This window comes from Microcaecilia unicolor, chromosome 11 (assembly GCF_901765095.1).
Source record: "Microcaecilia unicolor chromosome 11, aMicUni1.1, whole genome shotgun sequence".
Taxonomy (NCBI): Eukaryota; Metazoa; Chordata; class Amphibia; order Gymnophiona; family Siphonopidae; genus Microcaecilia; species Microcaecilia unicolor.
Window position 1 is genome coordinate 166,620,328 of NC_044041.1, and position 15,297 is coordinate 166,635,624.

Below are 15,297 nucleotides of genomic sequence, written 5' to 3' on the forward strand. Positions count from 1 at the left end.
TTCACAAAGCTTACCCTGCTGCTAACTTTTGCTTTAGAATGGTTCTAGCCAATCTAAAGCAAACAGTTATGTAGTTAGTAATGCACAAAGGGGTCTTCTGTGACTCTGTGTGCCGTTAGCAGCTACCGAGAACCCCATGCAAATGTAGTCTAATGGGCTCAGTAGTAGTCTGAGTATTCCGGGGTGCACAGCTCCAGAACAGCCATATGAGCAAATTTTATGGCTGCCCTGGAGCTGTCGGAGAGGAAGAAAGCACAAGCAGGTAGCTGCAAAGGCTGCCTGCTTGTGCTTCCTACCTCTCACCTCCCAGTGTCCCCACCATGAGACACCCCCCCCCCCCCCGAATGTTTTAAAATTTCCCTGGTAGTCCCTCCCTGTACCTTTACAGCTTCTCTGTCAGGCTCATCTGTAAGAAAATGGTGGCATCCAGGCCCTGCCCAGTGCATTCTGGGATGTACTGGGTGGGTCTAAGCACCATAATGGAAAAAAACTCCTTATATGGTATTTAGCGCCACCCAGTACATCCCAGAATGCAATGAGCAGGTGCTGGGCACCATCATTTTGAAAGCGATGGCACCGAGGCAGGAGGGAGCAGCTGTTGCTCAACTTTTAAGGTACCAGAGAGAGGTGGGGTTCCTAGACCACCAGGTTCAGTTGCTGGGGTGCAGGAGGTGTATGCAGTCCACTGGACCACCAGGGAATTTTGTCGGGGAGGGAAGAGTAGGGGGTGTCTCTGGTCCATCTGACCACCATGAAATTTTTTTTGGGGGGGGAGGGTCCATTGCATCAGACTCTAGGCCTGGAGTTCAGGGGCGACCCTCTCAATGATGGTGCGCCAGCCCCCTCCTCGCTTCCTGTCATTGGAGGATGTCTTTCCCTCTTTGCCAAGGAGTGGGCCAATATTTCCTCAGATCAGTGGGTTCTGGACCTGATCAGAGATGGCTACAGAATAGAATTCAACGCCCCAGTAAAAGACATGTTTGTGGAGTCCCGATGCGGTTCTGCCGCCAAACGGGCGGCGGTAGAGGAGACTTTGCAAGGTCTGATTCAGTTAGGGGCCGTGTCCCCGGTACCTCCCGCCGAACACGGCTACGGCCGATAATCCATCTACTTTGTGGTGCCGCAAAAGGGTGGGTCTTTTCGCCCTATTCTGGACTTAAAAGAAACAAGTCCCTGAGAGTGCGGCATTTCCACATGGAAACCCTGCGCTCTGTCATTGCTGTGGTACAGCCAGGAGAGTTTCTCACGTCTCTAGACCTGAAAGAAGCTTACTTCACATACCAATTTGGCCCCCGCACCAGAAGTTTCTGAGGTTTGCGGTGTTGGGAAAACATTTCCAGTTTCAGGCCTTGCCACAGCTCCCCAAACCTTTTCGAAGGTAATGGTGTAGTAGCTGCTTTGCTCAGGCGAGAAGGTATCAGGGTTCACCCGTACCTAGACGACTGGCTCATCAGAGCAGACTCTGTAACAGAGAGCTATCAAGCTACAGCCAGAGTGGTCTCAGTACTTCAATCTCTAGGCTGGGTCGTCAATATGGCCAAAAGTCACCTGACCCCCCCTCGCAATCTCTAGAATATTTGGGAGCCAGGTTCGACACAGACTCGGGCTATGTATACCTACCCGAGCTAAGGTGGTGCAAGCTTCAGAATCAGGTCCGTCTGCTCCTGAGGATGCCCCGCCCGCGAGCTTGGTACATTGTCCAGCTGCTGGGATCGATGACAGCCACATTGGAAGTGGTGCCCTGGGCGAGAGCGCACCTGAGACCTCTACAGTATTCCCTACTTCAAAGATGGTCTCCAGTTTCTCATGATTATCAATGCAGACTTTCTTGGCTCCCTGCGGCCCGACTCAGCATGGAGTGGTGGCTCTCAGATAGCATGCTGCGGCAAGGAATGCTGCTGGCGCTCCCCGATTGGTGTCTAGTATTGACAGATGCCAGCCTGAAGGGCTGGGGCGCACATTGCAAGGGGAAGCATGCCCAGGGTCTATGGACACCCGAGGAGTCGGAGTGGTCCATCAACCGCCTGGAGTTGAAAGCGGTGTTTCAGGCGCTTCTGGCCTTTCAAGTGACCCTGGAAGGATTGGCTGTCAGAGTGATGTCGGACAACACGACAGCAGTGGCCTACATAAATCAACAAGGCGGCACTCAGTGCAGAGCACTGGCCGCGCAGGCCGAACAGATTTGCCACTGGGCCGAGCTGCATCTTCAGTTTCCGTCGGCAGCTCACGTTGCAGGTCAGAGCAACGTGCAAGCGGATTATCTAAGCAGGCATCAGATCGATCCAGCAGAATGGGAACTAGCAGACGAAGTATTCCTGCAGATATGTGCCAAATGGGGCAAGCCCGTGATGGATCTTATGGCGACAAGTTCAAATGCCAAAGTCCCGTGCTTCTTCAGCAGACGGAGAGATCCTTGCTCAGCAGGGTTGTATGCCTTGACTCAGCCCTGGCCTCCGGGCCTACTATATGTGTTCCCTCCGTGGCCCTTGATAGGGCACATGCTCCTGCGGATTCGGCTGCATCCAGGAGAAGTGGTCCTCATCGCCCCGGATTGGCCCAGGAGGCCTTGGTATGCAGACCTCTGACAGATGCTAGTGGAGGCTCCCTTTCCTTTACCTCTGGTACCGAACCTGTTGTCACAGGGTCCGGTAGCCATGGAAGGATGCCTGCCGCTTTGGTCTTATGGCATGGCGATTGAGAGGGCGCAACCCATACGTAATGGCTTCATCTGCTATGACTAAAGGAAAGAAAATTATATGTGTTCCCTCCGTGGCCCTTGATAGGGCGCGTGCTCCTGCGGATTCGGCTGCACCCAGGAGAAGTGGTCCTCATCGCCCCGGATTGGCCCAGGAGGCCTTGATATGCGGACCTCCGACAGATGCTAGTGGATGCTCCCCTTCCTTTACCTCTGGTACCGAACCTGTTGTCACAGGGTCCGGTAGCCATGGAGGACGCCTACCGCTTTGGTCTTATGGCATGGCGATTGAGAGGGCGCAATTGAGGGACAAAGGCTATTCAAACAGTCATTTCCACTCTCCTGCAGGCCCGCAAGCGTTCCACTTCCATGGCTTATGCCAGGATTTGGTGCCAGTTTGAGTCTTGGTGTGCTTCAAAAGCGAACACACCCATGCGGGCTCCTGTCTCGCCGATTCTGGACTTTTTGCAGGATGGTGTACAAATAGGCTTGGCCTATAATTTCTTGCGGGTGCAAGTGGCAGCGTTGGCCTCCCTTCGTGGTAAGGTTGAAGGCATGTCTTTAGCTGCTCATCCAGATGTGGCACGGTTTCGTAGTGGGGTGCTTCGGCTCCGGCCTTCCGTGCGAGCTCCCTGTCCAGCTTGGAACCTGGGGCTAGTTTTGAAGGCCCTGCAGGCTTCTCCTTTTGAGCCGCTTCGGCGAGCATCGGAGAAAGATTTGACACTAAAGGCCGTTTTTCTTGTGGCCATTACTTCGGCAAGACGGGTGTCAGAGCTCCAGGCGCTGTCCTGTAGAGACCCATTTCTGCAATTCTCAGAGTCCGGGGTCACGGTTCGGACGGTGCCTTCCTTCATGCCTAAGGTGGTTTCAGCGTTTCACCTAAACCAGCCTATTTTCTTGCCCTCCTTTGATAAGGAGGAGTTTCCAGAATCTTTTGGGCAATTGCACCTGTTGGATGTGCGCAGGACTCGGCTGCAGTATCTGCGAGTTACTATCTCTTTCAGGATCTATGATCATCTGTTTGTTTTGCTATCAGGTCCTCGCAGAGGGTCTCCAGCGTCTAAAGCCACTGTTGCCCGCTGGCTCAAAGAAACTATCTTTTCAGCTTATCTGCTTGCCGGCCGGTCTCCGCCTGTAGCCTTTAAGGCGCATTCTACCAGAGCGATTTCTTCGTCTTGGGCTGAAACTGGAGCACTCTCTCGTCAAGAGATATGCAGTGCAGCAACATGGGCTTCTAAGCTCTCTTTTGCCCAACATTACAGGCTGGATGTGGCTGCTAGGAGAGGGATGCGTGGTGTGACCTGTTCCCACCCTATATAGGGATTGCTTTGTTACATCCCATACGTAATGGCTTCATCTGCTTGATGACAAGGAAGGGAAAATTAGGTTCTTACCTTGGTAATTTTCTTTCCTTTAGTCATAGCAGATGAAGCCATGAGCCCTCCCTGTATGATTGTCTATATGCTGTGAATCTGTTTCAGGTTCTGTTCTTGTTTCCTGAAGTTCCTTCCTTGGGAGAAAGTTGGAAAACAGTCTTCAGGATTCATGATCACTTTTCGGGCTTCGGTATCGGCGGGGCTGCGAGGGTCCCTCCCATAATTGTACTGCTTTGTTACTTCCCATCAGTCACATTCTGGGCCGGTCCGGAGGGAGGCTAAGGAAGGATAAATTAGGCCTTACCTGCTAATTTGCTTTCCTTTACTCCCTCCGGACCGGCCCAGATCCCTCCCTTCAGATATCGGATTTGTTTTTTTGTTTTTTTCAAGGGTTCGTTGTTTGGTGGTTTGGAGCTGTGTTGCATTATTCCATGCAGTTCCACCATTCCATGTTGGGCACAGCTCCACAGTTCCAGGTTGGCTTTAGCTCCATTGCTGTATGTTGAGGACAGCTGTATCATGGCATGTTGAGTGAAGTTCCTTCGTTGCTTATTCTGCAACCTTCCATCTCTGCATGTTGAACGCAGCTCCATTGTCACATGTTGTGTAGTTCTTTCTCTGCAGGTCTCAGTGTGGGGCGCAGTCCTGTGTCTGTGTGTAGAAAATGGCTCTGTGTGTGGCATGCCGCTCTCTTTGCATATGAAACGCAGCTCCCTATTTGCATGCAGAGCGCAGCTCCACCGCCTATTGAGTGTAGCTCCATCTCTGTGTGTTTTTAGCATAACTCTTCTCTGCAAATTGGGTGAAGTTCCAGGGTGGTATGTGGAGCACAGCTCTGTGACTGCAGGTGCTACACAGCTTCATGTCTGTGTAGGAAGCATAGCTCCTTACTGGTGCCTGGAGCACTGCTTTTCTGCGTTTTATGCGCAGTTCCATCGCTACCGCAGCTTCAGTTCTGCAGGTACCTCTAACATCCAGCTCTTTCAGTGAGGCGCTGCTCTTCCTCTGTCACTCTCAGCTGCTGCTTCTTGTTCAGTGCATTTCTATCTCTGCCAGAGTTGTGCAACTCTTTCTCTGCCTGTGGTGCATGGCTCAGTTTGTGTGCTTTGAGTGCAAATCCGTTTGTTCTCGTTGAGCACAGATCATACTCTGCATGATGAATGCAGCTTTGTTTTTGTCCCTTGAGCACAGTTCAGTCTCTGACTGTGGAGCGTATTTTCACCTTTCCCTGTTGGGCACTGTTTCACCTTGTCGATCAACCCCAGCTCTTTTCTTCGGGTTGGATACAGTAACTTCTCGGCAGCTGTGACATACCGCAGTTTAGATTGCTAGACAAGGCTGTCTGGTCTCCTGTTAGCTACCATTCCTGTGGCACCTTTGCTTGCTGTAGTCTCTTGGTGGCTGGTGAGAAGCTTCTCCATTGCTGGAGTTTGAATTCGTCTCTGCTCCTTTTGTGGCTACTTGGCACCTCTTGGCTCTGTTCTTTCATCTCTAAGTCCAGAGCGAGCTGGTTGAGGAGTACTCTCTTTCTATGGTTGTACCCTGGTATGCTGCTGCCCTTTTCTTCATGGTTCTCGTGGAGAGACTAGCACTCCAGTTAGTTGGTTCTCTCAACTCTGGAGTACCTTCTGTGGAGTTTGATTCTCTCACTAGGCGCACTTCTGGGTGGTTCCTGGGCCTTTCTTCTATGAAGTGTGGCGTACTGTTTGGGGTTGCTTATTCCTAGTACTTGTTAGGGTCGCTTCATCTGACCATCTTGGACTCAAGGCAAACTGGCAGATTTGGGAGTTTGAAAAAGTGCCAGGGTTTGAAATAGTGGATCCTGGTCTAGGAGAGACAGTTCTTCTCCTTGTTGCTCAGATACGACTATTACCTTCCTTCCAAGGGGGGGGTCCTTTGGCATGAGTATCTTTTGCTGCTTCTTTTGCTACTCTCGGGACAGGGGTACATAATTTTTTCTTTTGCTCAGGATGTTTGTTTTACATCCTATGGCTTCAGTTCCTTTTCTAGTGTCTAACTCTCTTCCATTTTGGTAGCCTGGTGGTTTGGATATTCGAATCCTTTTCTGCTGATCAGTTTTTTGCTGTGTGTATAGCTTTGTTGATTTTTCAACCTTCTGCATTCTTCTTTTCTCCCTCCCTCTTTGGGAAACTGCTTTGCTACATCCCATTAGTCTGGACTGGTATAGATGACAAGGAAGAAAAAAATTACGTTCTTATCTGATAATTTTCTTTCCTTTAATCATACCAGACCAGTCCAGATGCCCTCCCTGGCTAAAGTCTGTCAGTGTTGTTTCCTTTAGGTATACCTGGCTGTTCCACGATGCTTCAATATGGTGGGATGTCCTACAGCACTGCCTACTTCATCTTCTCTATTCAATCTCCTGCCACTTGTTGTTTTGCCAGCTCTGTATGACTCCTGTTGGGATCACGGAGTTCTTTCTCCAGATTCAGGGGTAGATCTCTATCTGCTTGGGCAAGCTGTATGGACCATTCCCTCCCACTTACTTTACTGTGAGGGGAGGTTGCAGTTGCCTTTGGCCAAGCAGGAACAGTGAGGTTCTGCTTATTGGGCTCTACGAGTTTTCCTGTTTGGTATTAACTGTGTTGTCTTCTAGACTTCAGAGCACCACTGCTTGGCTATTCAAAATACTGAACATTCCAGGCTGCACGATACCTTTAAGGGGCGGTTTACTTGGAACTATTTTCTGTCTCCTTCCACTGGTAGATGGACATAACCCATTAGTCTGGATTGGTCTGGTATGATTAAAGGAAAGAAAATTATCAGGTAAGAACATAATTTTCCTTCCTTTGATGATAAAGGTGATGGAAGGAATAGTAGCAGCACAAACTATGGACTACCTTTCATATTTCTCCCTACTACACAAATCGCAATCAGGTTTCAGACCATGCTGTAGCACCGAGACTGTCCTTACCACTCTAGTATCAAATGTCAGAAAAGAAATTAGCGTAGGGTCTAAGATCTTAATAAAGCAGTTTGGTAGGTCTAGCACATTCGATGTAGTAGATCATAATATCCTACTAAACATACTTGACAACTTTGGTATATGTGGCACAGTCCACAAATGGTTTCAAGGATTCCTGAAATCAAGATCTTACAAAATGAAAATGAAAAGAACCTTATCCTCTCCTTGGTCACCGGACTGTGGCATCCCTCAGGGTTCTCCATTATCGCCCATTCTGTTTGATGATGTCATCACTAGGCAACAGACTAGAAACAGCAGGATTCAAAACATTCATATATGCTGACAATGTTACCATTTACATAACCTTCAAAAACAACATTAAAGACATCTTACAGAAGGCAAAACTTGACTTAAATTTGATGGAAACCTGGGCCTCAGAATCCAAACCAAAGCTAAATAAAGAAAAAACTAAATTCATGGTCATTACCAACCTATTTGACCAAAACGACTACAACAGTTTAACATAGTAAATGACGGCAGATAAAGACCTGTACGGTCCATCCAGTCTGCCCAACAAGATAAACTCATTTTACATTGTATGTAATACTTTATATGTATACCTGAGTTTGATTTGTCCTTGCCATTCTCAGGGCACAGACTGTAGAAGTCTGCCCAGCACTGTTCTTGTACTAAGTTCTGAAGCTAACGTTGAAGCCCCTTAAAATTTACACTCCAGCCCATCCATATCTGTTCAGTCACAATCAGGGCATAGACCGTAGAAGTCTGCCCAGCATCGGTTTTGCTTCCCAATTATCAGCGTCGCAACCTAATCTCTGCTAAGATTCTGTGGATCCGTTCCTTCTAAACAGGATTCCTTTGAGTTTGTCCCACGCACATTTGAGTTCCATTACTGTTTTTCATCTCCACCACCTCCTGCGGGAGGGCATTCCAAATATCCACCACCGTCTCTGTGAAAAAATACTTTGACATTACTCCTAAGTCTGTCCCCTTCAACCTCAATTCATGTCCTCTAGTTCTACCGCCTTCCTATATCCAGAAAAGGTTTGTTTGCGACTTAATACCTTTCACATATTTGAACGTCTGTATCATGTCAGCCCGTTTCTCCTTTCCTCCTAGGTATACATGTTCAGGTCAGCAAGTCTCTCCTCGTATGGTTTGCAACACAAATCCCATACCATTTTTATAGTTCTTCTTTGCACCGCTTCCAGTCTTTTTACATCTTTAGCAAGATACAGCCTCCAAAACTGAACACAGTACTCCAAGTGGGGCATCAACACCTCCTTTATTCTGCTGGTTATACCCCTCTCTATGCAGCCTAGCACCTTTCTGGCCACGGCCGTCGCCTTGTCACGTTGTTTCTTCACCTTTAGATCCTCAGACACCAACACCCCAAGGTCTCCTGAGGCGAGCTTACTAATCTCTCCCCTCCTATCCAGTATCTCTCTTTTGGGTTTCCGCACCCCAAGTTCATCACTACACTTCTTGGCATTTAAATTTTAACTGCCAAACCCTTGATCATTCTTCTAATGTTTGGAGAACCCTTCTCATTGTTTCTACTCCCCCCAGGCTATCCACTCTATTGCCAATTTTCGTGTTATCCACAAAAAGACAAACCTTTCCTTCCAACCCTTCAGCATATCTCCCACAAATATGTTAAATAGAATAGGCCGCAGCACCGACTCCTGAGGAACTCCACTGCTCACCTTCCTTTCCTCTGAGCGGATTCCATTTACCACCACCCTCTGCCACCTGTCGGTCAACCATTTTCGGTCCTAAGTTCAGCCCTTTCCACTTATTCACAAGTCTTCTGTGGGGGACCGTATCAAAGGCTTTGCTGAAATCCAAGTGGATTACATCTAACACACGTCCTTCATCCAACTCTTTGGTCACCTAGTTAAAGAAGTCAAGATTCGTTTGGCAGGATTTTCCTTTGGTAAAGCCACGTTGTCTCTGGTCCTGTAACCCCATTGGCTTCTAGAAAGTTGACTGTCCTTTCCTTCAGCATTGACTCCATTGTTTTTTCTGCTACCAATGTGAGACCTAGTTTCCCACTTGTTTTTCCTCCACTTTTGTGAAGAGGGACCACATCCGCTCGTCTTCAATCTCGCGCAACCTCTCCCATCTCTAAGCACATAAGCACCGCCATACTGGGAAAAGACCAAGGGTCCATCAAGCCCAGCATCCTGTCTCTGACAGCAGCCAATCCAGGCTTCAAGAACCTGGCAACCCCCCCCCCCCCCCCCCCCCCCCAAAAAAAAAAAAAAATTAATGATGTTCAATGGACTTTCTTCAGGAATCTGTCCAAACCCCCCTTAAACTCCGTAAGGCCAGCCGCTGCCACCACATTCTCCAGCAACGAGTTCCAGAGTCCAACTACACGCTGAGTAAAGATCTATTACATAAATCTTTAAGAGGTCCCTCTCTGAGCTCCTTCGGTATCCTGGGATATATCCCATCCAGCCCCATAGCTTTGTCCACCTTCAGATACTCAAGCTGTTTATAAACTCTTTCTTCCATAAACAGCGCAATATTCACTCCATTCCCAGATATTCCCTTGGCAGCCAACCGCAGTCCTTCAGGATTTTCCTCTGTGAACACCGAAGAGAAGTAATTGTTTAGCACGTTCGCTTTATCCTTATCGCTTTCCACATAGCCATTCTCATTATCTTTCAGCCTTGCAATTCCATTCCTTTCTCTAGTATATCTGAAAAAGATCTTGTCACCTCTCTTTACATCTTTAGCTATTTTTTCTTCCGCTTGCGCTTTCGCTAGCCATATTTCCCTCTTCGCTTCTTTGAGTTTAATCTGATAATCTTTTCGTGATCCTCTCGTTGCGTGCTTTTGTATTTCTTGAACAAAGCCTCTTTTGCTCTTATTTTATCAGCTACTTATTTGGAGAACCATATAGGCTTCCTGTTTCTCTTATTTTTGTTTACTTTCCTTGCGTAAAGATCAGTTGCCATATTTATAGCAGCCTTTAGCTTTGACCACTAATTTTTCACTTCTATACCTTCCCATGCCAACAGCTCCTTCTTCAGGTATTCCCCCATTTTATCAAAATCAGTACGTCTGAAATCCAGTACTTTGAGTTTTGTGCACCTGCACTCCGCCTTTGCCTTTATATCAAACCATATCGTGTGATGTTCACTATTACATAGGTGGGCACCCACCCGGATACTGGAAACACTTCTTCCATTCGTGAGCAGTGATTCAGTTCAAGACCCTTTCAGTTCAGTCCCTTGTATGTGGACTGAATATATTGTTGTAATATCTGTTGTAGTAGGCTTTGAGGGGCATTTTCGACTGGGGGCAGCCATCTTTGAGGACGCCGCCGCGAAGGGGCGGGGCCAACCGTATTTTCGAAATGAGATGGGCGTCCATTTTTCGTTTCGATAATAACGGTTGGGGGCGCCCAAATCTCGACCTAAATGCTGAGATCGCCGGATTTAGAGATGGGCGCCCTCGGTTTTCCCCCATAATGGAAACCGATGGCGCCCATCTCAAAAATGAATAAATCCAAGGCATTTTGTTGTGGGAGGGGCCAGGATTCGTAGTGCACTGGTCCCCCTCGCATGCCAGGACACCAACTACTACTACTACTTAGCATTTCTATAGCGCTACAAGGGTTACGCAGCGCTGTACAAGTTAAAACATGGGGAAGGACAGTCCCTGCTCAAGAGAGCTTACAATCTAAAGGTAACAAGCTATGTAGTCAGTGTAGGTATCATGAATGGGGAAGGTGGTTAGGCGCCAAAAGCAAGGGAGAAGAGATGGGCTTTGAGTAAGGACTTGAAGATGGGCAGGGAGGGCGCATGGCGTATGGGCTCGGGGAGTCTGTTCCAGGCATAAGGTGATGTGAGGCAGAAGGGGCGGAGTCTGGAGTTAGCGGTGGTGGAGAAGGGTACAGATAGGAGTGATTTGTCCTGAGAGCGGAGGTTACGGGTGGGGACATAGGGGGAGAGGAGGGAAGAGAGGTAATGGGGGGCTGCAGATTGAGTGCATTTGAAGGTCATTAGGAGAAGCTTGAACTGTATACGGTAGCGGATCGGGAGCCAGTGAAGCGACTTGAGGAGAGGGGAGATATGAGCGTATCGGTTCACGTGGTAGATAAGACGTGCGGCAGAATTTTGGACAGATTGAAGGGGGGATAGGTGGCTAAGCGGGAGACCAGCGAGGAGAAGGTTGCAATAGTCAAGACGAGAGGTAACGAGTGAGTGGACGAGGGTTCGGGTGGTCTGTACAGAGAGGAATGGGCGGATTTTGCTAATATTATAGAGGAAGAAGCGACAGCTGTCTGCTGGATATGGGCAGAGAAGGAGAGGGAGGAGTCGAAAATGACTCCGAGATTGCGGGCTGACGAGACGGGGAGGATGAGGGCGTTGTCAACAGATACGGAGAGTTGGGTTTGGGTGAAAAGACAAGGAGCTCAGTCTTTGCCATGTTCAGTTTCAGATGCCGGTTGGACATCCAGGCGGCGATATCTGAGAAGCAGGCCGAAACTTTGGCCTGGGTTTCGACTGTGATGTCGGGAGTGGAGAGGTAGAGCTAGGTGTCATCGGCATAGAGATGGTATTGGAAACCATGTGATGAGATCAGCGAGCCCAGGGAAGAGGTGTATATCGAGAAAAGAAGCGGTCCAAGGACAGATCCTTGAGGAACCCCAACAGAGAGTGGGACGGGGATGGAGGAAGAGCCATTAGAAAATACTCTGAAGGTGCGTTGGGAAAGATACGAGGAGAACCAGGAGAGGATGGAGCCCTGGAACCCAAATGAGGACAGTGTGTCAAGAAGTAAATTATGATTGACGGTGTCAAAGGCGGTGGATAGGTCGAGGAGGATAAGGATGGAATAGTGACCTTTGGATTTGGCAAGGAACAGGTCATTACAGACTTTGGTGAGTGCTGTTTCTGTTGAGTGTAGTGGGCGAAAGCCGGATTGAAGCGGATCGAGGATGGCCTGAGAGGAGAGGAAATCAAGGCAGCGGCTGTGGACAGCACGTTCAACCGGGCACCCTAGGGGGCACTACAGTGGACTTCGCAAATTGCTCCCAGGTACATAGCTCCCTTAACTTGGGTGCTGAGCCCCCCCGAACCCCCCCCCTCCAAAACCCACTCCCCACAACTATACACCACTACCATAGCCCTAAGGGGTGAAGGGAGGCGCCTACATGTGGGTACAGTGGGTTTTGGAGGGCTCCCATTTTCCACTACAAGTGGAACAGGTGGGGGGGGGGGGGGGTGGGCCTGCATCCGCCTGCCTGAAGTCCACTGCACCCACTAAAACTGCTGCACGGACCTGCATACTGCTGTCATGGAGCTGGGTATGACATTTGAGGCTGGCATAGAGGCTGGCAAAAGAAGTTTTGAAAGTTGTTTTTTGAGGGTGGGAGGGGGTTAGTGACCACTGGGGGAGTCAGGGGAGGTGATCCCCGATTCCCTCCGGTGGTCATCTGGTCAGTTCGGGCACTTTTTTGGGACTTGGACCTGAAAAAAAAGGGACCAAATAAAATGGACCAAATTCTCACCACGGATGCCCTTCTTTTTTCCATTATCGGCCAAGGGCGCCCATCTCTTAACCACGCCCCTGTCCCGACTTCGCTACCGTTCCGACATGCCCCCGGGAACTTCGGCCATCCCGGCGACGGAAAGCAGTTGGGGACGCCCAAAATCGGCTTTTGATTATGCCGATTCTGGCGCCCCTGAGAGAAGGGCGCCCATCTCCCGAAAGATGGGCGCCCTTCTCTTTCGAAAATGAGCTGGTTTGTGTTCTCATACTTTCTACAGGTAACTAAACTTTCAGCTATTTTTTACTGTGTATTTCAACATTTGCTACAGTTTCCTGCCTGTGCCTTTGTACTTCCTTCCAGGGGCGTAGCCAGACTTGCGTGGGAGGGGGGTCCACAGCTCGCGGGGAGGGGGCATATTTAGCCTCCCCTCCCGCCGCGAACCCTCCCCTGCCGCCGCCTACTTTCCGTTTTGCTGGCGGGGGACCCCACTCCCCGCCAGCCGACGTCCTCTCCCGTAGAATGCAGTGGCACTGTCTGGCAGAGAAAAGTCTTCTTCCTTGCATGCTGACGTCCTGCAATTCTGTTCTCTGAGTCTGACGTCCTGCATGTACAACGTGCAGGACGTCAGCATGCAAGGAAGAAGACTTTTCTCTGCCAGTGCCGCTGCGTTCTACGGGAGAGGACGTCGGCTGGCGGGGAGTGGGGTCCCCCGCCAGCAAAACGGAAGGTAGGCGGCGGCGGGTTCGCCGGGAGGGGGGTCCCCACTGAAATCTACGGGGGCCCAGGCCCCCTCAGGCCCCACGTAGCTACGCCACTTCTTCCTTCTCAGTTGGAGCCAGGGCTGGGATCTGGTGCTGTGAGCCTTCATTTTCAACTATCTGAGGATTCTTCTCCATTTTATATCACTTTCAACTCGCACTAGTTCAATGGTGCTCATCCCTTTCTTGGAGCTACACTTTTTCACAATTATCAACATGAATATGTACAAGATTGGCATAGAGTGGTTCTCCAGTATATGCATATAGATATATATTTGTATTCATATATTGTGATAATTTCTAAAAATCAATTTCCATGGGAAGATGGAAAAGCACTGATCTAGTCATTTTAGTCTCTGTCTTAGGCTGGGGGCCTTAACCCAAAGGCCTCTTCAGATCCCTGCCAAGGTTTGAAATCCAGCCTTTAGGTGTCATCTTTAAGCAACAATGATGACTCCCACCTTCATCCCAATTGGGGATGCTGTAGAGTACTGTCTCTACAGCATCCCCAATTGATGTGGGAATGGAATACCTGACTCAAGGTCAGACTAAGGGTTTTCTGCATGGCAGTGCTCAACACTGCCACTAGGCAAGCCATCTAACTACCTTTCTGACATAAGTTGAATATTTCAACTTCCTTAGCTTTTGTATAGTCGTGAAAAATTTATCCTTGCTTATGAAAATGGTAGCTTTCCTTTTCGTACCAAAGGACCATTATAAAATGTGAGTGAACTACTGTAGCCTGGTTTTCACTTTTTCCCACTCATATTTTTATTTAAGTTGACTATTTTGAGCTAATATACCTAGATTTCATGGATTATCCAAGATTATAGTAAGCATCTATCCCTCAAACGGAGATGTTTGAAGGCAAAGCAGAGTAGCCAAATGATAATATATTGCATACTTAAGTGTTAGAGATGAGACATAAGTTGAAATACAAAGAGGTGGTGATTTGTTCAGGTCACATGAATAAAAAGATAACAGTAGTGGATTCACTTAGATTTGTTTACTTAGATCACTGGGCTACACATACCCCATGATGAGTAGTGTAGTTGATGCAAACTAAATTATGATTTGGCAGGGTAATTATAAAATTGTTTCTAGACCAAGCTCATTGGACTAAAAGTACTGTCAGTCTAATTCTCTCGCAAAGTGTTTTTATCAGGCAGAATATAAATGGTGGAATACACTCACTAATATCCTGAAATTTGTTTCTAGAACACTGTACTCTAAAACCTAAGACTGGACCATGTCGTGCTGCCTTTCCTCGCTGGTATTATGACATGGAGAAGAAAATCTGCAGCAGATTTACCTATGGAGGTTGCATGGGCAATGAAAATAACTATGAGTCTGAAAAGGCTTGTATGGATAAGTGTTCCAGTGAGTAAAATGTTAACACTTGTACCAGTCCTCCTGTTTGTCACATTCATTCAGTGATCAGAATGCATATTGAAAAGGAAAATTTTGCTTTTGGATAAACTATTAAAGCCAAGTACTGTGCAGAAGATGAGATTGTTTCTATGTATTACTGTATAGACCAGCAATATGTAGAAAGATCAATGATGTAAAGAGCGATAATGCTGTACAACTTCCTTGTGTCTGTCTGTGCATGCACTGGCAATAGATCATCCATCATGAATGCAAAGTGCTTTTAATATTAAAACAAAGTTGTGGTTGAATTTGTATATAGCGGCTCTGAAACATTTTCCAAATACATTATTCAAGTTGTATTTCCTAGTTATAGAGAAGGTTAATTTATCATGGCAGGATCAGGGCCGGTCTTAGGCAGAGGCGACCGAGGCGGCCGCATAGGGCCCCGCACCTAAGGGGGCCCCGCGCGGCGCGCCTCAGCTCTGCCTCGCCACCGGACTGCCACTGCTCGCCCGCCCTCCACCCATGTCAAACGACGGGACTCTCAGCGTTCCCCTGCTTCCCCTCCCTCCAGGCACCTGAGCCCCCCTCCCGTCCGAGCCCCCCCTCCCCGACCCGCCAAACGACCCTCTTCTGTCACCCGA

The 15,297-nt window shown here is 48.5% G+C and overlaps 1 protein-coding gene across 2 annotated transcripts in view; it reads left to right on the forward strand.

The window, feature by feature from the left end:
• The window catches only part of SPINT2 (serine peptidase inhibitor, Kunitz type 2), a 65,117-nt gene that overhangs the window by 18,063 nt on the left and 31,757 nt on the right, over positions 1-15,297 (forward strand). For both annotated transcript variants that reach the window (XM_030217287.1, XM_030217288.1), the window contains exon 3: positions 14,501-14,662. In XM_030217287.1, coding sequence (XP_030073147.1) covers positions 14,501-14,662 — 162 coding nt within the window. The remainder of the gene's footprint in view (positions 1-14,500; positions 14,663-15,297) is intronic.